We start from the raw sequence: 20,293 nt of genomic DNA, 5'->3' as shown, positions 1-20,293 counted from the left end.
TGAAAAAAAAAACAAAAAACCCAAAGGAACTGGGTGGTAATTTAATCCAGAACCTTCTGATAATGTTGATTTAAATCTGGGTTCAGACCACTGTTTCGCTGTCTTCTTGCAATTCAGCATGTGTTTTTTTTATTTTTTTGTTTACATGTGATCTTTTCTGGGTCAGGTGGATGCGAGGCAGTTTCCAGTCACCATTCATTTCAACAAGAGGACCCCATTGGAAGATTACAGCGCGGAATGTTTCCGGAAAGTCTGCAAAATTCACCGAATGCTTCCTCCAGGTCAGCGGGCTGAGTAAAAAGGGGGGGAAAAAAACCAGTTACCTGAAGAGATCATCATCAGCCTCTTTTAACAACCCCCATAATCCTTTGCAGGGGTGGAGTCTGGGCAACTGAATGGAGCTGAGTGTTTGAATGGCCGGATGCCCTTCCTGTCGCCAATGCGGAGTTTAGTTCAGCAGATATATTTTCATCATGCCCAGAGAGAGAAATATCTGCCTCTACCTAAGATTGAACTCACAGCCTCTTGATTGTGAGGCGAGAGTTCCACCTCTAGGCCACCAGTACCACTCAGTTGTCTGAAGAGATATCTACAATTGAATTTTACAAAGCATTCAGTAAATAGCAGCAGTATGTAATTCCCTGATGGAGTTGCAGTGAAGTTCTAACCAAGGAGTCCTCGGAGCTCTCCGAGCTTGCTTATTTTCTTGCTTTAAATTACTCAACTAGGTAACATCATCAGTGCACCCTGCTACCACTGATAATGTTACCCAGTTGGGCCATGAAAGGTCTGCAGGCAAACCAGCAAACTCAGAGAGCACCAAAACCCCCACAGTTCTCCTCTTCTTCTTCCTCATCCTTTACTCCACACACCCCTCTCCCTTTTAAAACTGATGATGTTACCTAGTTGGGTCATGAAACATCTGCGAGAAATCAACCAAGCTCAGAGGACACCAAGGACCCTATAGTCCTCCTCCTCTTCCTCCACACACTCCACTCCCTTCTATCACTGATGATGTTACCTAGTTGGGTCATGGAAGGTCTGCAAGAAACACCAAGGACGCCTCACTTTAACTCTGAACTACAAATATTCCCTTTAAAGTTCTGACTACCCATAGATCTCTCTGCTTCTTCCCCAAAGCAGGCTCACCAAGCTAGATTTATTTATTTATTTATTTATTTTTCATATTTATATATATATATATATATATAGATGCCTACCCTCATCATCACCAGCCAGTCTTTCTGCATTTAAATATTTCAATATTCTGCAAAGGCAGCAGGAGGTTTTCATTTTTTGAAGAGACGGATGTTCTGCGCTCTGTGATGACCCAGAGCACGGCACATAAACAGCTGGCAGTTCAAACCGCCCCTTTATTGCTCCAGAGCTCCCCAAATGCTCTCATGTTTCTGGCAAGTCCCAGAGCGGAGTGAGAACAAACCGCCACACAGACCTCAAGTAGCTTCTGGCTGTGATTAGTCCAGTCCAGCCCAGCCCTGACTGCACCAAGGCTGCAGGGCAATAAATCCCAAATGTATTTGCCAAAACAAGAGCCAAGCAAGGAGTTCAGGGAGCAAAAGATCCAGATAATTAGTCCAGAACACCAATAAGGAATGCCAGGACTCTTGGCAGGTTCAAACGTCGGCACACAACACTTCAGGAACTCAGGGTTTGTTCCCAACAAATGCCTCTCCCCGCAGCATCTCCTTAAGTCTCCTTAAATGCCTGGTGAAGCTGGGCGGGGCATTCTCCTCGCTCATGGCCTTGCATCAGGAGGGGGTGGTTGTTGCTCTCATCTGAGCTCTGCCTCTCCTCCCGGCCTGCAGGCCTTACTAATTCCAAAGAGCCTTGCCTGGACTGACTCTGCCCTTCCCCAGTTTCCTCTCAAGGCCAACGGAGCTGCCGACGGGGGGGGGGCATGACACAGTCTTTGCAACTTTCTCTGGGGTGATCCAGTTTAAAATGCCGTCCTTCCTTCCTTCCTTCCCTTTTGCAGGGGGCATTTTGGTGTTCTTAACCGGACAGGCCGAAGTCCATTCTCTGTGTCGGAGGTTAAGGAAGTCCTTCCCTTTTTGCAAAAATGCAACCCCAGGTAAGTTTTGCATTCTTAAAGTTTATTCCTGTCGTCCTCCTATTTAAGGTTTCCTCAAACAGCAATGCGAAAAAAGGACAATTGTCCCTTGAGAGCACAGCTGTTTCATCTCTGATCTGGGATGGGGCGACCTGGGGCCATTTAGAGGTTTTGGATGTTAACTTGGGCAAGGGATTGTGGGAGGTGTAAATTCAAGCATCGGGAAGGGCACCAGGTTATTTACCTGTGCTCTACATTTTTCTGTAGAGCACAGGTAGAACTGTTTTAAGTCTTAGATTAGCTGTAGTCTTGGGAGAATTGATTTACTCCATTTTTTTCATCTCTCTGAGGTGACCCTGATTTCCAGTGATATGTGGACCCCCATCAGGAAGTTCTGGCCCTGTTCATCACTCTCTTAAATTGGCTTTTTGAATCATTCACTCTGGAGCTGTTTCTGGCCACTTTAAGAGGGGAGGGCTTCACCTCCCATAATTCCCCAGCCAGAATGGATGGACTACCTGGGGAATTCTGGGATTTGAAATTCGTTCCCCATGTTCCCTGGGGAATTCTAGGTGATAAAGTCCGTATGTTGCCTGGGGAATTCTGGAAGTTGAAGTCCGTCCATGTCACCTGGGGAATTCTAGGTGATAAAGTCCATATGTTGCCTGGGGAATTCTGGGAATTCTAGCTGGTGATTTCTGGAAGTTCTACTAACATTTTATAGTCCTGATTGAGAAAGATGTGGCTTTGCTCTTTGTAGGCTCTGAAGATGAGGACAATTCCATAGAAGCCATCAGAAGGTTTAAGAAATCCAGACAGAAAAAGAAGCATGCTCCTCAAGTAAGCTAAATTTTCCTGCCTCTGTCATAAATGCAGGCTGGTGGCCAAAGCCCAAATTTTGATCATGTTACCATTTATACGCTGCAAAAGTTACAGGTGCAAGAACCAGTTGTAAGTCACTTTTTTCACTGCTGTTATAATTTTGGGCACTAAATAAATGATTATAAGTCAAGGACAAACTATATTTGCTCCTTCTTAAAAAGGATCCCCCACAATATCTTAGTTTTGCACATTCATCTCCTAGGTACCCTCTATCTACTAAATGATAAGAATCTGATTTACCTTCTTGCTTTAGATGATTGGATGTTTTCATACTTTTCAAACAGGTCTCAAGATTCTCCCAAATGCCTTCTAAATTTTAAATCGAGAAGGATGTCGAGTCTTTGAAGTGGTTGGGGCTTTTTTCTCTTTCTTTCTAGGCCCTGCCCAAAATTGATCTGGACAATTATTCCATTCTGCCAACTGATGAAGGAGACGAAGACCGAGAGGCCGCAGAAGACGACGAAGGAGCGAACTCAGCTGGTTCGGATCTTGACCTTGATCTGGGCGAAGGGTGTCTGCAAGGAGGTTTGTCCTTTCCCATCCTTTGTATTCTGACCCAGCAGAAGCAAGAAACGGACTCCTTGTCAGGAAAAAAACCTCTTCATTTACCTCTTGTGAATTAATTGCTTTCACCCACTGGAAAGTCCAGGCAAGAGTCCTTCAAGGAGTTAACTTCAGTAACAGACCTTATCAGTTCCTTGCAATAGAGCTCCCAGCCGAAAGGCTGCAAATGAAGTTCTGGCAAGCAGTCTTTGATACACGAAACACAATGAGCAAAATCTCCAGAAATATGAACTGTTGTCTCCTATGACTACCGCTCCCCTTTCCTTCTATTTATTCCCCATCCAGGGAGGGGCCATTCAGCGTCCACTTGTGTTTGCTTCCGGAGTCGACTCCTTGTCCTCCATTGCTCACCTCTCCTAACAGTTCTGCACATTCTTGCCTCTGGAATAGGCCCCAGCTGTTCTTTCTCCTAACTCATATCAGTCTCCAAAGGCAGCTGCCTCTCTAGTGGCTGGGAAATGTTGGACAGCTCAGAGCATCCATCAGAGCCTCCCCCAGTCTCCAGAACTGGCCCAAGTTCCTCCCCAACCTCCTCATCATCTGAGCCTGGCGGACCACAACACTTTGAAAGTTGGCCGAGTTTGCACAGAAGACCAGAGATTTTTAATCATGGTTAGCCAATCAAACCACATTAGCCTGAGTAACATTGTATTGAGCCATAATAAGACGAGGCAACATCTGATGCAGCCTCTTTTTTTCCCTATTTTATGGACAGAGCTTGCCTTCATATTAACATAGGAAAACAAACCCTGGCTTATTCAACAAACCACGAATGTTAAAGTTAGCACCTTATTATATCACCTCCTCGAAGACGTTGGTCTTTCTTTAATAGCGGGAGATCTTTTTTTAAGGTTGAGTATCCCTATTTTTAAAGTAACCACTCTGTTAGATTTATGGTCAATACATTTCCTAAATAAAGTCACAAAGAGATTAGTTCTCATGAAGCTGCCAGAAAAATACATGGCTGCTTTTCTTCTTTCCCTGCCTCTTAGCTCTAATTTTGAAAAACATATTGAAACGTATTTATTTACTGGTTATATTTTTATTTATATTTTTATACTGCCTTATTTCTTGAGAATTCACAGGGGCAAGCAATTAGAACAAAAACACATAAGGTTAATAATCAAATAGTTTAAAAAATAGCAGAAGTCTTACTGTGTCTTGAAAATACAGATGATAGTACTAATAACCTAGCTGTCAGCTTTGGAAGCCATACTAGGCCGAAGGCTTCCATGCGCTGCCACAATTCTCCTCTGTGGGAAAGGAGGGGAGGAGGGTGGTAGTGCAAGGGATGATTAGACATAATAACATTTTCTGCTGGTCAAGATCAGGTTGGGTTCGCATCTGGAGAAGAAGTGGCTGGAGTGATGCTTCGACATGGGACGGTTGAGGATTGGAACATGTGACCGGCAGAGGGGTCATGAGGGTGGAGATTTTGGGGTTTGTATTACGGAGGGAGGAACCCGAACCCCCAGTTTCAATTTTCCTCCAACTATGCCAGTTTACCTGTGCTAGTAAAAGAACTTTGAAAGATGTTGGTTTCGGAGTCTTTTCTGCAAGAGGGGTTTTCTGGAACGCTAATCTTAAACGCTAATTAGCAGGCTAATCTTTTCAGCACTTAGATTTTTTTTTTATTTTTATTTTTTTGCTGTTTATAATTTGAATGCAGGTGAAAAACCGGATTCTTCCCACCCCCTTTATGTTCTTCCTCTCTACTCTTTGCTGGCTCCTGAAAAGCAAGCCAAGGTAAGATTAAATACCCCTGTAAGAACGTTGGGGTACGTTCAGTGGTGGGATGCTGCTAGTTTAACAAGCGGTTTGGTGAGTGTGCGCACGCCTAAGGTGCTTGTAAGCAGCACTGAAAATGGAGCATTTAGAAGCTCAGCTGCTTACCTTCCAAGTCAGCAATGATAAGCAGAACAGTGACAGGGGGTGGGGGGGAAATCAGCTGTGCCGCACGATTGAGATGAGCTACAAAGCAGGAAATAAAGGACAGGCTAGAGCGGGCGCAGATGGACGGGGCCAACAGATCATTGGCACTACCGGTTCACCCGAACCAGCTGAATACCACATCTGGGTATGTTCAGAAAAGCTGTAGGTACTTACGAACATTTCTAGACTTGGAATAACTTTATTGTCCCTTTGAACGTGCACTAATCGGCGTACCTTAAAATGAAATTTTGTTGCATGTAGCTCTCAAGGGGCCTCCAGCTCTAACCTAAACTACATAAACATGACTGACTGACTGAATGAATGAATAATATATACCCACTTTATTATATGACATGTAAAAACAACCCCGTCTAATTCGAATGTATACATGTACATGGCAAGAAAAACGAATCTTGTGAGTTTACCAGATGGATGGCATAGGGAACAAAGCTGTTATAGAATCTGGTAGTCCTGCTATAGAAATACTTTGGAGCCTCCCTCCCAGAGGGGAGCAACAGGAACAGTCCACGAAGTGGGTGTGTGGGGCCTCTAACAATGCTTCGAGCTCTAAGCACATAGTGCTTATAAGCAGTATCCTGAATAACAGGAAGTGAGCATCCTATAGTCTTCTCTGCTGTCCTCACCACTCTCTGAATGGTCTTTCTATCTGAGGCACTGCGGCCACCAAAACAAACAGGTGCAGTTTGTTAAAACGCTCTCAGTTGTGCCTCTGTAAAAATTGCATTGTCCTGGGGTCGTGTGTTCACCTTTTGCACTCTTCTGACAAGCAAAGGCAAGGTGGAAGCCAGATCATATTCCACCCCAGTAATGGAGTCTTTACAAATAGAGTAGTGGTGGGATTTAGCTGGTTCTGTCCGGTTTGGACGAACCGGTGGTGGTGACTGCGGGAGGCTCCGCCCACTCGCCCAGACGTAATTCATGAACAAAGCATGCATGGAAGGCCGTGCTCATGTGCAGAGGAGGCGCACGCGCTCACATTTGCGAACCAGTAGGGAAGGTAAGTGAATCCCACCTCTGAAATAGGGCATGGCTGGCAGGAAGCCTAGAGCTCTCCCAGCATAGAATGTCAGGCCTGGAAGCCATGGTGCCTTCGGGATTCAGGCCTGCCACAATCCTACCATGGGAAGTTGGGAGGGGGGAATTGCATGAGTGAAGTAGAATTAGCCATAAAACTTTGCAGAGAAGTTCAAGGCCATGGTGTCCAATCGCTGTGCAAAGAAGAAAGCCGGAGGTTGTCTTCTGTACGCGAAGGAACTGATTGGAGCTGTGGTGGACATGTGGGAGAAGTGGGCAAGGTGTTGAACTTTCTTTTGGGTGAGGAAAACCCAGAAGCTCTCAGATTCGGGTTTTCCCAGATGTGCCAATATGACATCTCTAATAAAAGTTAGCTTTGAGGAATTGCAAGCCTCGGAGGTTGATTTCGCTGGGGCTGTTACTTGGAACCCTGATGTCGTGTCCCACTCCTCCGCTGACGGCCGGGTCAGGGAAATCCGAATCAGGCGTGCCTCTGCAGCTCTGCCCAAAGTCCTAGCAAAGTCCTCAGGGCAGGCAGGAGACCAGAAAGTGACTTCAGCAAGATATGTTTAGACTTTGCCTGACTCAGAGAATGCCAGAAAGCAGATCCTTTATATAGGCCATGGGGTGTGGCTCCATGACTCAGCACTTATCCAGGCCTGCCCCTCCCTTCCTTCTGTTGCCTCCGTCTATCAAGTCTTCCGACGCGAGGGTCACTCCAGTCGGCAGCTGTTGGTAATTGACCTCCCTCAGGCTCACATGCTGTGGAGGAGGGGGAGGGCTCTAGTTGCTCCGTTTGCCTGGGCATGGAGCCAGAGCTGGGGGCTGGAGATACTTGCTCTTCTTCAGCCTGTCTGGGCATGGAGCCAGGGCTGGGGCCGGGAGGACATTCTTCAGCGTTCGGAAGCAGATAAGCAGACCCCGGCTGCGGTGAGAGCGGGCAAAACACAACACCTGACCTTGAGAACTTCACTGCAAATTCTCCTTGTAGAAGGAGTGACTAGTAGACTTCGTTCTCTTGTCTTTGGTGAAATGGTTCTTTTTTCTCATCCATTGAAAACTGCCCCCTTCTCAGGTTTTCAGGCCGCCTCCACCTGGGACCAGGCTGTGCGTCGTGGCCACCAACGTGGCAGAGACCTCTCTAACCATCCCGGGCATCAGATACGTGGTTGATTGCGGGAAGGTCAAGAAACGGTTCTATGACAAAGTCACCGGCATCTCGTCCTTCAAGGTTATGTGGACGTCCCAAGCTTCGGCCAACCAGCGGGCGGGCCGAGCGGGCCGAACGGAGCCAGGCCACTGCTACAGGTCAGCTAACTGGTTTGGGGTTTCCCCCCCCCCCTTTACAGACCTGAAAATCAGGAATGTGGCGTCGTTGGTGAGCTCTGAACTTGGTGGTTTTCTTGTGGATATTTCATGACCCAACTAGGTAACATCATCAGTGCTAGAAGGGAGTGGAATTTCCCCTTATTTTTTTATATACTAATGGTTTGCTCTGTCTGTGTTGATGGGAAATCTCCTGTTTTTATTGCTTCATTGTTGGTCTGGTACTACAGGTAGTCGTCCACAATTGGGCCCAAAATTTATGTTGCTAGGTGAGACATTTGTTAAGTGAGTTTTGCCCCATTTTACAACCATAGGTGTTTTGTTTTTTTTTGTTTACATTTATATCCCGCCCTTCTCCGAAGACTCAGGGTGGTTTACACTATGTCAAGCAATAGTCTTCATCCTATTTGTATATTTATATACAAAGTCAACTTATTGCCCCCAACAATCTGGGTCCTCATTTTACCTACCTTATAAAGGATGGAAGGCTGAGTCAACCTTGGGCCTGGTGGGACTTGAACCTGCAGTAATTGCAGGCAGCTGTGTTTTAATAACAGGCTTCTTACAGCCTGAGCCACACCGCGGCCCTTTTGTCCCAGTTGTTAAGGGAATCTGGCTTCCCTGTTAATTTTGCTTATCAGAAGGTCGCAAAGGGTGATCACGTGACCTTGGGTGACACAGCAACAGAGAAAACCCCACTCCCTCCTAGCACTGATGATGTTACCTAGTCGGGTCATGAAACGTCTGCAAGAAAACCACCAAGCTCAGAGACCACCAAGGACCCCACTGTTCCACCCTGAGCTACAACATCATCACAATCCTAAATCATCTTGATTTTTTTTTGAACACAACAAGGGGAGCTTCCCCCAGGACTTCGTCAACTTCCGGACCTCTGAACCTTTCGCCGCGAGCTTAAGACTCATCTGTTCATCTGCGCAGGACTGGATTAGATTTTAGATTTTAAATTTAAACTGGTTTTAATGGGTTTTATTATATATACTGTTATTTTTAATTATTCGGCTATTTGGAATAAGTTAATTGATTAATTTTAATTGATGTTTTATTTTGTATTTATATGTATTTTTTATCTGCCTGTAAACCGCCCTGAGTCCCTAGGGAGACAGGGCGGTATAAAAATACGAAAAATAAATAAATAAAAAATAAATTAGCACAGTTCTTTAAAAACAGATGTTTGTTAGCCACTGGTTGTTGATTTTTTTTTTTCCCAAGGATTGTTTTGATCTCCATTGCTCATTTTTTGTGTCCCAGGCTGTATTCTTCGGCTGTGTTCACTGATTTTGAACAGTTCTCAGCTCCCGAGATCACCAGGCGACCTGTGGACGATTTAATTCTGCAAATGAAAGCGTTGAACATCGAGAAGGTGGGAGTCCCATTTTTTAGGCACTTCCTTGATAGGTAGTCCTTGACTTACAACCTTTCCTATTGAAGTTACACTGTCCCCATAAATTTGTGACTGGTTGTTGTGCTTAAAACCATTGCAGCATCCCCATGATCATGTGATCAAAATAACAGCATAGATCCTGGGTGCAACCTTTCCAGAGCCCAAAGTCGATAGGAAAAGCTGGGTTAACTTGACAAATGCAAGATTCACTTAACAGCCATATGATTCATGAAAAAAGAGGAATTTTCCAAAGGCAAGATTAGAAACAATGGGTGGGAACTATAATCAAGGAGAGAAGCAACCTGGAATTGAGGAGAATTTCCTGACAGTGAGAATGATTAATCAGTGGAACAGAAGTTGCCTTCAGAAGTTGTGAATGTTCCAACACTGGAAGTTTTTAAGAGACCGGACAGCCACTTGTCTGGAATGGTATAGGATTTCCTGCTTGAATAGGGGGCTAAACTAGAAGACCTCCAAGGTTCCTTTCTCTTCCCTTCCCTTCCCTTCCCTTACTTTTCTTCCCTTCATTCCCTTCCAATTCCAATTCCTATTCCTATTCCATTGCATCTCAGCGCATCCAATCCCATCCTATCCTATCCTCCAAAGCCCTTGAAGGCAGGACAAGAAGCAATGGATGGGAAGTAATCAGTGAGAGATCCAACCTGGAACTAAGGCGAGATTTCCTGACAGTGAGAACAGTTAACCAGTGGAACAACTTGCCTCCAGAGGCTGTGGGTGCTCCAACACTGGAAGTTTTAAAGAAGAGACTGAACAGCCACTCGTTTGGAATGGTATATAGGGTCTTCCGCTTGGGTCCCTTCCGATTCTGTTGTGTTCTGATTTGCTTAACAATCATAGCCAAAAAAAGGTCATAAAATCAGGCATGGCTCACTTAGCGATGTAAGTTCCAGTCCCAATTGTGGTCGTAAGTCAAGGACTGCCTGCATTCAGTTTGGTCAATCTCCTTCCTAGCTTTTGTTCATTATATTTTTTAAAAAGGGAATTATCTCTTGTGAGGCTGAAATCGTTCGTCAGGGAGCCCCTCTTCCTCCCATCTCCCAAGGCCCTTCCCTCATACCATCCCAACTCCACTGCATGTATCTCTCCATCTCATCCATTGTCTCTTTCCTCTCGGTAGGTAATCAACTTCCCATTTCCTACCCCTCCGTCCACCGATGCCCTGAAGGCCGCGGAGGAATTGCTAATTGCCCTCGGTGCCTTGAAGGCTCCTGTCACATCTGGAAGGTATGAAAGACGAAAGGGACTAAAATAACTTTGAACAAATTGTTGTGGCCTGCCAGGGGCCAGCAGATTCAGACAGTGTGGGGTTGGGGAGGAAAATGGGCCAGTCCTGGAGTCTGGGGAAGGCTCTGATGAGGGCTCTGAGTTGGAGGCAGAGAGCGGGCCAAACCCATCTGGTAGTTCTTTGCTGCCTTCAGAATCCCGGAGTCTGACATCAGTGAGGCAGAAGAACATCATGAGCCTGTTCCCAGTGCGTGCATGCGCAGAGCTGCCAGAAGATAGAAACAATTAAGAAAACAGGATCAACTTGGGAGTAAGGCTTGGAGATGATTGGCCCCTCCCATAAGACATAAATGAAGAGCAAACGGGATGTGAGCTTTTGCAGGAAGCAATTAGTTCATCTATTATTTATTTATTTATTTATTTATTTTATTAGATTTATAAACCGCCCTTCTCCTGAAGGACTCAGGGCGGTGTACAGCCAAAGTAAAAAAGAAACAATGTACAATTAAAATAAATTTTAAAAACTTATTATACAGTGTGGCCGAAATTAAAATAGTTAAAAATCTAAAAGACCCCAAGTTAAACTAAAAAGAAATTTAAAATTTAAAACTCAACAGTTTAAGAAAGCCCCGCACGAACAAACAGATAAGTTTTCAGTTCGCGGCGAAAAATCCGAAGGTCAGGTATTTGACGTAAACCAGGGGGAAGTTCATTAAAAGTCATTAAAAGCTCTGGAAAAGTTCTGTTTGACTCTGTGCTAAGTTTGGCCTTGCCCTGCTTGTGGCAATTAGTTCTCTGGCAACATTCCAAGGGAGATAAGGTGGGTGTTTATAAGCATTCCCCTGAAAGACTGTTTGAGAAGCCTTTCGCACTGGGAATGACAATAATTCACAGCCATATCAATAAAAGTGGTTTGTCAGGACTAAGATTGTGCTTTATACTTTCTAAGGAAGCCTAGATCAGAACACAAATGCAGTTTGTGAATCTACCTTTGCATAAGTCCAACATCTGACCCATTGGGAGAGGTCCATTTATTTATTTATTTATTTATTTATTTATTTATTTGATCATATTTATATACCGCCCTATCTCCCGAAGGACTCAGGGCGGTTTACAGGCACTTAAAAAACACATAAATACAATATAAAAACAATTAAAAAACTTATTCTAAAAGCCCAATAATTAAAAATATAGAAATAAAACCCAATTTAAAATCCATAAATTTAAAATCTAACTCAGTCCTGCGCAATTAAATAAGTATGTTTTAAGCTAAGGTCCTGAGTCTGATGTGTCCTTGTGTGGAGTGGCTGACCTTGTTGAATCAATTAGGATATAATTTCACCAAACGATACAGGTAGTTCTTGACTTATAACAGTTCATTTAGTGATCGGTCAAAGCTACAAAGGCGCTGAAAAAAGTGAGTTATGACAATTTTTCACACTTACCGGGGGTCGCAGCATCCCCATGGTCACCTGATTTGCATTCAGATGCTTGACAATTGACTCACACTTATGACGGCTGCAGCCAATGAGGAAACCTCTGGTGGTGCAACAGGCTAATGCAGCCTATTATAAACAGCAACTGCTTGCAATATTGCAGGTTCAAGTCCCACCAGGCCCAAGGTTGACTCAGCCTTCCATCCTTTATAAGGTAGGTAAAATGAGGACCCAGATTGTTGGGGGGGCAATAAGTTGACTTTGTATATAGTATACAAATGGATGAAGACTATTGCTTGACATAGTGTAAGCCGCCCTGAGTCTTCGGAGAAGGGCGGGATATAAATGCAAAAAAAAAACAAAAAAAAACAACAACCCAGAATCAATTAACAACTGTGTGACTAATTTAAGAACTGCAATGATTCACTTAACAGTGGCAGAGAAAAGTCGTAAAATCGGGCAAAGTTCTCTTGACCAATTTCTCACTTAACATAAATGTTGAGCTCAATTGTGGTCGTAAACTGAGGACTACCTGTATTTTAGTGGGTCAAACCCCACCCCCCACCCCCCATCTAAAGTTGCAGTTTTCTCTTTAAGTTGGAATAACTCTCCCAGGACACTTCATGCTTTTCAAGAAAGTATGACCACACGCTGATTAAAAGTTAATTGTAGAAGAGAATATTTGTAACTCAGGATTGAAACGAGGGGGTCCTTGGTGCTCTCTGAGCTTGATGGTTTTCTTGCAGACTTTTCATGATCTTACTAGGTAGTCATCAATACTGTGATGAGGTTCCCTTGTTTGGTAATGAAGCATCTGCAAGAAAGCCATCAAGCTCAGAGAGCACCAAGGATCCCAGAAACATACCAAGAGATGATTTAGATTAGAACAACAGAATGAATGAGCTGGAAGGGACCTTGGTGGTCTTCTAGTCCAGCCCTCTGTTCAACCTGGCCTAGTGGGGTTTTAACAAGGGGTTTTATTGGTTTTAAGTTCTTCAACCAACTCTAAATTTTCCTTTGTATTAATTGATTTTACTTTGACTGTAAACCGCCCTGAGTCCTTTGGGAGAAGGGCGGTATAGAAATCGAAACAATAATAATAATAATAATAATAACCAGGAGAACCTATACAATCTCAGACAAGTGGCAGTCCAGACTCTTAAAACCCTCCAGTGATGGGGTGCCCACAATTTCTGAAGGCCAGCTGTTCCACTGGTTAATTGTCCTCACTGTTAGGAAGTTCCTCCTTAATTCCAGATTGTCTCTCTCCTTGATTAGTTTCCATCCATTGTTTCTTGTCCTGCCTTCCTGCCCAGAAGCTGGCTGGGAAGGTTGCAATTGGCAATCCTGGGATGCTGTAGCCATTGTAAATCCATGCCAAGCCCCTGAATTTTAATTGTGCGACTGTGGCATGCCACAACAGTCATAAGTGTGAGGACCGATTGTAAGTCCCTTTTTGTAGTGCCACTGTAACTTAAGCAGTTGCCAAACAAACGCTTGTAAGTTCAGGACTAGTCTCCCCTCAAATACTATCATGTCACCCCCTAATTCTTCTTTTCTCTAGGCTGGCCAAACCCAAATCCTGCAGCCGTTCTTTGTATGTTTTAGTCTCCAGGCCTTTGATCATCTTGGTTGCTCTTCTCTCAACTTTTTCCAAAGTCTCAATATCTTTTTTGTAATATGGGGACCAAAAATTGGTTGCAGCATTCCAGGTGTGGCCTTACTAGGGTTTTATAAAGTGTCACTAATACTTCACGTGATCTTGATTCTATGCCTCTGTTTATACAACCCAGGGTTGTATTAGTTTAGAATTAATATTCTAAACTAAAATTCTAAATTTTAATTTAGAATTAACATTTTGAAGAATTTAATTCTTCAAAAGAAAGGATTGAACATTGAGAAGGTGGGAGGTAGTCCATTTTTTTAGCACTTGGTTGAACGATGATCCTTGACTTGTCTTTCATTTGTTTAACAACCTTCCTTCCTTCCTTCCCTCCCTTCCAAATTTCCTTGTTCCCTTCTTCCAGGTTGGAAAAGCTGCAGGAAGCCAAGTTCAGCTGTCCCATCAGCCCTTTGGGTGTCCTCATGGCCTCCTTTCCGGTAGCCCCACGTTATGCCAAGATGCTCGCCTTGAGCCAACAGCACCACTGCCTGCCGTACATCATTGCCTTAGTCTCGGCCTTGACAGTGAGGGAGCTGTTTGAAGATTTCAACAGGTAAAGCCAGGGCGGGACTACTGAGAAACTGAGCCTGTTGCTGGTCAATGGTTTTATAGGCTCCAATCTGGTTTGAGGGTTAAACAAACATCCCTCAAAATTTATCCATGGATTTGGAAGAATCAAGACTGACTCGAGGGCCTAACAAAAAATTCAGTATAGGCAGTCCTCAACTTAATGACCACAGTTGAGTCCATAATTCCCGTTGCTAAGCAAGTGACTTTCGCCTCATTTTAGGACCCAAAGGTGCTTTTTCAAGAGGCAACTGGACTTTCTGGTTTTCGTTTGAAAATGTTTCGCTTCTCATCCAAGAAGCTTCTTCAGCTCTGGCTGGATGGTGGGGAATGGAAGGATTTATATTCCTTGCAGACAGCTGGTCATTTGCATCCTTTTAGAGGGTTGTTGAAGGACTTGGAGGTTTATCTGTGTCCTCTGTCCAAAAATTGCCGATTTTTGCAGACCCTGATCTAGGGACATTTCCGTAGCCTGCACGATGAACTGTTTGTTTGATTGAATCCTTCATTTATTCATTTTTTAAAATTATTTTTTTCTTTTTTAAAAAAACAAACATACAAACAGTACATTTTTTCTGAACAGAGTATTGACCGAGTCAAAATTTACAGCTTATAAGATATATATTTCCCAAATATAATTTATATTTCAATTTCTGCCATAATATTCTTTTTATTTTTCATCTCTATTTAATATTTAATATATAATCAATATTACCATCTGCTCTAACCTCCTATTTTAATCTTATTTCATTTCATTATCTTTACTTTTTCTTATAATAATTTTAATATCTCCAAATCCAATTTCCAATCCAAAAACCGTGCTCCGTTCTGGGCTTTAGTGTTTTAACATCCAGTTTGTTCTTCTCCCTCCATTAACATTCCCCAGTGCCAATTAGCTGGTATTTCCTCACCAGGACTTCTTTTGAAAATTTTAAAATGCTTCTTTTTTACCTGTGAGTTGGCCAACCACTCACCTGATACCAATACTCTGTCCAAAAGACCGCTCCTGCACAAATCTTATTCCAGTTGCCAGCTTCATGATGGACATAATGGCCACCTCCCCTGCCGCCAGATCAAAGTGTTTCTTCCAACCTCAGAGGAACTTGCCTGTTCCTCTTGGTCATCCAAGGTGCCTCCTTCTTCACCATCCCTACAAGACAGATCCGGTCCGAAGAACCCCCTGACAGCGGTTTGTCTGGATTTTTGCAAGGCTCATCAGAGCCTGCTATTTTCCAGCCAGTCTCAGCGTGACGCTTCCAGTTCCCCTCCATTCATTTTTTTCATGCAGGCCTTCCCTGAATGAAGAAGAGCAGGAGAACATCAAAGGGAAGAGAGCCCATGTGGCACAGATGCAAAGGATTTGGGCTGGCCAAGGACCTTCTCAGAAGCTGGGAGATCTCATGGTGATGCTTGGTAAAACTGATCTACTTGTTGGTTGGGTTGGGGGCTAGAAACTTTCATGGGGTTAGGGGTTTCCACCACAGAGGAGAGACCACAATCACGTGAAGGGTTATCACCACTTTATAATGCCTTGGTAAGACCACACTTGAAATACTGCATCCAGTTTTAGTCACCATGATGTAAAAAAGATGTTGAGACTCTAGAAAGTGTGCAGAGAAGAGCAACAAAGAGGATTAGGGGACTGGAGGCTAAAACATATAAAGAACAGTTGCTGGAATTGGGTTCAAGTTTAATGAAAAGAAAGATTAATGATGACACGAGAGCAGTGTTCCAATATTTGAGGGGCTGCCCCAAAAAAGAGGGAGTCAAGCTATTCTCCAAAGCACCTGAAGGCAGGAGAAGAAGCAATGGATGGAAACTAATCAAGGAGAGAAGGAACCTAGAGCTAAGGAGAAATTTCCTGTTAATTGTAACGATCAGTTAAACAATTAATCAGACCTGCCTCTAAAAGTTATGGGTGCTCCAACACTAGAAGTTTTTAAGAAGAGGTTGGATAACCATTTGTCTGAAGTGGTAAACGGTTTCTGCTTGAGCAGGGGCTTGGACTACAAGACCTCCAAGGTCCTTTTCTTCTCTTCTCCTCTTCTCTCCCCTCCCCTCCCCTCCCTTCCCTTCCCTTTTCTCCCTTCTCTCTCCTCCCCTCCCCTCCTCTTCTCTTCTGTTTTCATTCCTACTCCTATTCTTATTCCATTGCATCTCAGCACATCCCATCCCATCCCATCCCATCTTCCAAAGCCCCTGAAGGCAGGACAATAAGCAACAGGTGGAAATTAATCAAGGACATAAGTAGCCTAGAACTAAGGAGCAATTTCCTGACAGTGGGATGCTGTTATTCTGTTATTCCAGGAGCTGTGGGCGCTTGTGAATATGCAGGATGCACTCCTCATTTCTGCAGCACCAACGGCCTGCGCTACAAGGCCATGGTGGAAATCCGGCGGTTGCGTGGGCAGCTCACCACGGCAGGTAAAACTCCACATCTGCTCTCTTCACTGGGATCTGCTCTTCCTTGTCGCGGGAGCGTCATTCAGGTGGGGCCACCTCCTTCTATCTCTGGATTCTCACAATCTCGGTACATGTGTGGGTGTCTATGTTCCCTTCCCAGTGAATGCTGTTTGCCCTGGTGCAGAGCTGTTTGTTGACCCTCAGATGAAGCCCCCCACGGAAGAACAGGTCATTTTCTTAAGACAGATAGTCCTGGCCGGTCTGGGAGATCACGTCGCCCGAAGGATCCAGGCGGAGGAACTCCTTGACGAGAAGTGGAAAAATGGCTACAAGGTTTGCCTCTTGGACCCCTTTCTAGTGCCAGCAGTTTGCTCTTTCTGGAATTTTACGTACAAGAAAAAAAGTAAACAGAACAACTCAGTGTGTTGAAACACATGCAAATGTAATTGAAGCCATCTTTAAAAGTAGAGAAAACAAGTTAAAAAATTACAAGAAGGAAGGAAGGAAGGAAGGAAGGAAGGAAGGAAGGAAGGAAGGAAGGAAGGAAGGAAGGAAGGAAGGAAGGAAGGAAGGAAGATGAATAAAAGAATAGAGGGAGGAAGGAATATGGGAGGGAGGATGGAAGGCAAAAGAATGAAAGTATAGAGGAAGGAATAGGGGAAGGAAGAAAGGAAGGGAAGGAAGGAAGAGGAAGAAAAGAAGGAAGAAAAGAATAAGGGAAGGAAGGAAGAAAAAAGAATGAATGCAAGAAAGTGGAAGAAGGAATAGGGGAGGGAATGAAAGAAATAATGGAAGGATGGGAGGAAAGAGACTAGAGGGAGGAAGGATTAGAGGGAGGGAGGGAAGGATAGAGGGAGGAATAGGGGAGAGAGGGAAGGAAGGAAAATAAAAAAGGAATAGAGGAAGGAAGGAAGGAAAACATTCCTTGTATGTTATGCGTAATTATTGCTGGTTTACTAATAGGTATCATAAACTAATATTATATATTCAGTAGATAATATTGTTGTAAAATGTCACAAAATCTTTACAGAGGACTTTTAGCTGCGTAGATGCGGTTGTGTTGGTTTGCACTAGATGAGAGTTAATTATTTTCCTATATCTGCCCTCTACCCTTCCCCCCACCCACCCCCAACTAGACACCATTGCTGGACGATCCGGTCTTCATCCACCCCAATTCCATCCTGTTTAAGCAGCTCCCGGAGTTTGTGGTGTATCAGGAAATTGTTGAAACCACCAAGATGTACATGAAAGGTGAGCAGGCACCTGTTTTCCCTTCCTTGCCTTCTGTTTTTTTTTAAAAAAATATTTTTTTAAGAAAAGAATCTAAACCAGAGGAAAGAGAAAATACCCCTCCAATCAGAATCGGAAGGCAATGTGCAAACATATTGGCTTAGGAAATGATAATTTGTATGATGTCACTTTTTAGCCAAGCTAAACTCCTGCTTTCTCCCAATTTTTATTTTCTGGGTTGTGTGTCCCTTCTGAAGGGGTTTTGGCGATTGAACCTGAGTGGATCCCTCTTCTCCTGCCCCCCTACTGCCATTTTGAAAAGCCTCTGGAAGAGCCTCCTCCATTTTACTGCCCCGAAACAGGCCACGTCCGTTGCCACAGGCCCAGCATCTTCTGTAAGTTTGCTTTCCTCCAGGAAATAAATTATCTTTCTTTTCTCCTTAAAGTCCGCAACCAAAAAGACACGAGCTTGGTTGGGATTCCATTAACTTTGGGCAAATCCTGCTTGGGTGCCTCACAGCCACTTTCTGTATTATTGTGCAGGTAGTCCTCGACTTACAACCACAAGTCGGGCCAAAATTTGTGTTGTTAACACAGTTGTGTTAATGACAATTGTTAAAATGAATTTTGCCCCATGGTGCAACTTAAGCTAAACCCTGTAGTGATTAAGTTGTTTTTATTGTTATTATTTTGTTTTATTATATAAAATCGTCATCTTCGTTTAACGATCCCATAATCCCTTGCAGGGTGGAGTCTGGGCAACTGAATGGAGCTAGCAGAGTGTTTGAGTGGCCAGATGCCCTTCCTGTCGCCAGTGTGGAGTTTTGTTCAGCAGATATATTTTCAATGTCACCGCCCTGAGTCCTTCGGGAGAAGGGCGGTATAGAAATCTAATAAATAATAATAATAATAATAATGTGCCCAGAGAGAGAGAGAAATATCTGCCTCTACCTAGGATCGAACTCACAGCTTCCTGATTGTGAGGCGAGAGCTCCACCTCTAGGTCACCGCACTGCTCCAGTTTTATTATATAAAATACAAAAAATAAAATAAAAATAGGAAATTAAGGAAAGGAAAAGGAGCTAGGAAAAGCGGGTGTGAGATACAAAAAAGAAAAAGAAAGGCATTGACTGACTCTTAGCATAGATAAAAACACTCCAACCTCAACTTACTTGCTTTTACACATGAATATATAACTAGCCATTTCTATAAGGACAAATCTTTCTGATCCACAAAACCAAAGTCAAGAGTTTCATTTCTCAGGAATGAAACTCTTCAGGAATAATGGTAGAATTAAACAAGTTGGAATGGTGTAATGTCGGGACTGCTCGGCAAACACTCCCAAAGGGAAAGGGTAAGGAAAGAGGAGTAAAGAAGGAAGAAAGTAGGTAGGCAGGTGGGTAGGGAGGAAAGAAGGGAGGGAGAAGAAAGGATAGGAGGAGGAGAAGAAGGAGAAGATAGAGGGTTAGAAAGGATGGTAGTGAGAAGTGGGAAAGAGGAGGGGAAGTAGGAAAGCGAGGAGAAGATGGTGGGGGAAGTTTAAGAAGGATGAGAAGGGAAGAAAGGATTAAAGGGGGGAGTGGCAGTCGAGCAGCCCTGATTGAGTATAATTTGAGTATAGGACTGATCGTTGGATAAGTGATTGTATTGTACACTGGTCAAATTGTGGGAATTATTATGGAAAAATAAAAATTTTGCAATTAAGAGTTTCATTTCTTTTTTTCTTCATCACAAGCACAAAATCCCAGGAGTGATACCCAAATGGGAATATATTTGCCTCTTTGAATAAAATAAATCAATTTATAATCATTCCTGCTTTTATCTTCCTTGCCATGGAAATAGTATGTATTTCTATTTGCTGCCACGATTAAGTTGTTAATTAAACCCAGCTTTCTCTGTTGACTTGGCTTGTCAGAAAGTCACAAAAAGGGATCATGTGACCCCGGGACATGGCAACCGTCATAAGTACATGCCAGTTGCCAAGCATTCTGAATTCTGATCACGTGACCACGGGGACATTGCAACCATCGTAACTGTGCCGTTCTAACTTCAAAAAGTCACTGAATGAACCGTTGTAAGTCGAGGACTACCTGTATATTTGCTCAGCTTCCTTCTCTTCCTAACAGATCGAGTTAGTTGGCCCCTTCCTGCCGTGGAGGTAGATTATCCCGAAGGCCTTGATCGTTTCAAACATTTTGCCAGGTTTCTCCTGGAAGGAAAGGTGAGTTGCCTGAGTCACTTTACAGTCAGTCCTCACTTACCACCACAATTGGGACCAGAACTTAGGTCGCTAAGCGATGCAACCTTTTTAAGTGAGTCATCACACGATCGCACCCAATTTTATGAGCTTTCTGCTGCGGTCAATAAGTGAATCTGGGAATGGGCGATCATGTGACCTCAGGATGCTCCAACTGTCATAAATGCGGTCATAAGAGTGAGGATTGGTCGTAAATCAGTTTTCAGCACCATCGTAACTTTTGAGTGGTTGCTGAATAAATGGTCATAAGATGAGGACTGTCCATATCTCTGCCATGGTC

The 20,293-nt window shown here is 43.7% G+C and overlaps 1 protein-coding gene across 1 annotated transcript in view; it reads left to right on the top strand.

Moving 5' to 3' along the window:
• The window catches only part of DHX37 (DEAH-box helicase 37), a 35,796-nt gene that overhangs the window by 11,255 nt on the left and 4,248 nt on the right, over window positions 1-20,293 (top strand). The window contains exons 10-24 of the mRNA XM_058158493.1: window positions 167-281; window positions 1,997-2,092; window positions 2,832-2,911; window positions 3,331-3,478; window positions 5,187-5,263; window positions 7,560-7,792; window positions 9,080-9,191; window positions 10,351-10,457; window positions 13,921-14,109; window positions 15,412-15,536; window positions 16,431-16,547; window positions 16,687-16,859; window positions 17,663-17,777; window positions 18,014-18,151; window positions 19,883-19,977. Of these exons, the coding sequence (XP_058014476.1) occupies window positions 167-281; window positions 1,997-2,092; window positions 2,832-2,911; window positions 3,331-3,478; window positions 5,187-5,263; window positions 7,560-7,792; window positions 9,080-9,191; window positions 10,351-10,457; window positions 13,921-14,109; window positions 15,412-15,536; window positions 16,431-16,547; window positions 16,687-16,859; window positions 17,663-17,777; window positions 18,014-18,151; window positions 19,883-19,977 (1,920 nt within the window). The remainder of the gene's footprint in view (window positions 1-166; window positions 282-1,996; window positions 2,093-2,831; window positions 2,912-3,330; window positions 3,479-5,186; window positions 5,264-7,559; window positions 7,793-9,079; window positions 9,192-10,350; window positions 10,458-13,920; window positions 14,110-15,411; window positions 15,537-16,430; window positions 16,548-16,686; window positions 16,860-17,662; window positions 17,778-18,013; window positions 18,152-19,882; window positions 19,978-20,293) is intronic.

The sequence above is a fragment of the Ahaetulla prasina genome, chromosome 15, assembly GCF_028640845.1.
Source record: "Ahaetulla prasina isolate Xishuangbanna chromosome 15, ASM2864084v1, whole genome shotgun sequence".
In the NCBI taxonomy this organism is placed as follows: Eukaryota; Metazoa; Chordata; class Lepidosauria; order Squamata; family Colubridae; genus Ahaetulla; species Ahaetulla prasina.
The sequence above is the reverse complement of the archived record's forward strand: the minus strand, read 5'-3'. Positions and strand labels throughout refer to the sequence as shown.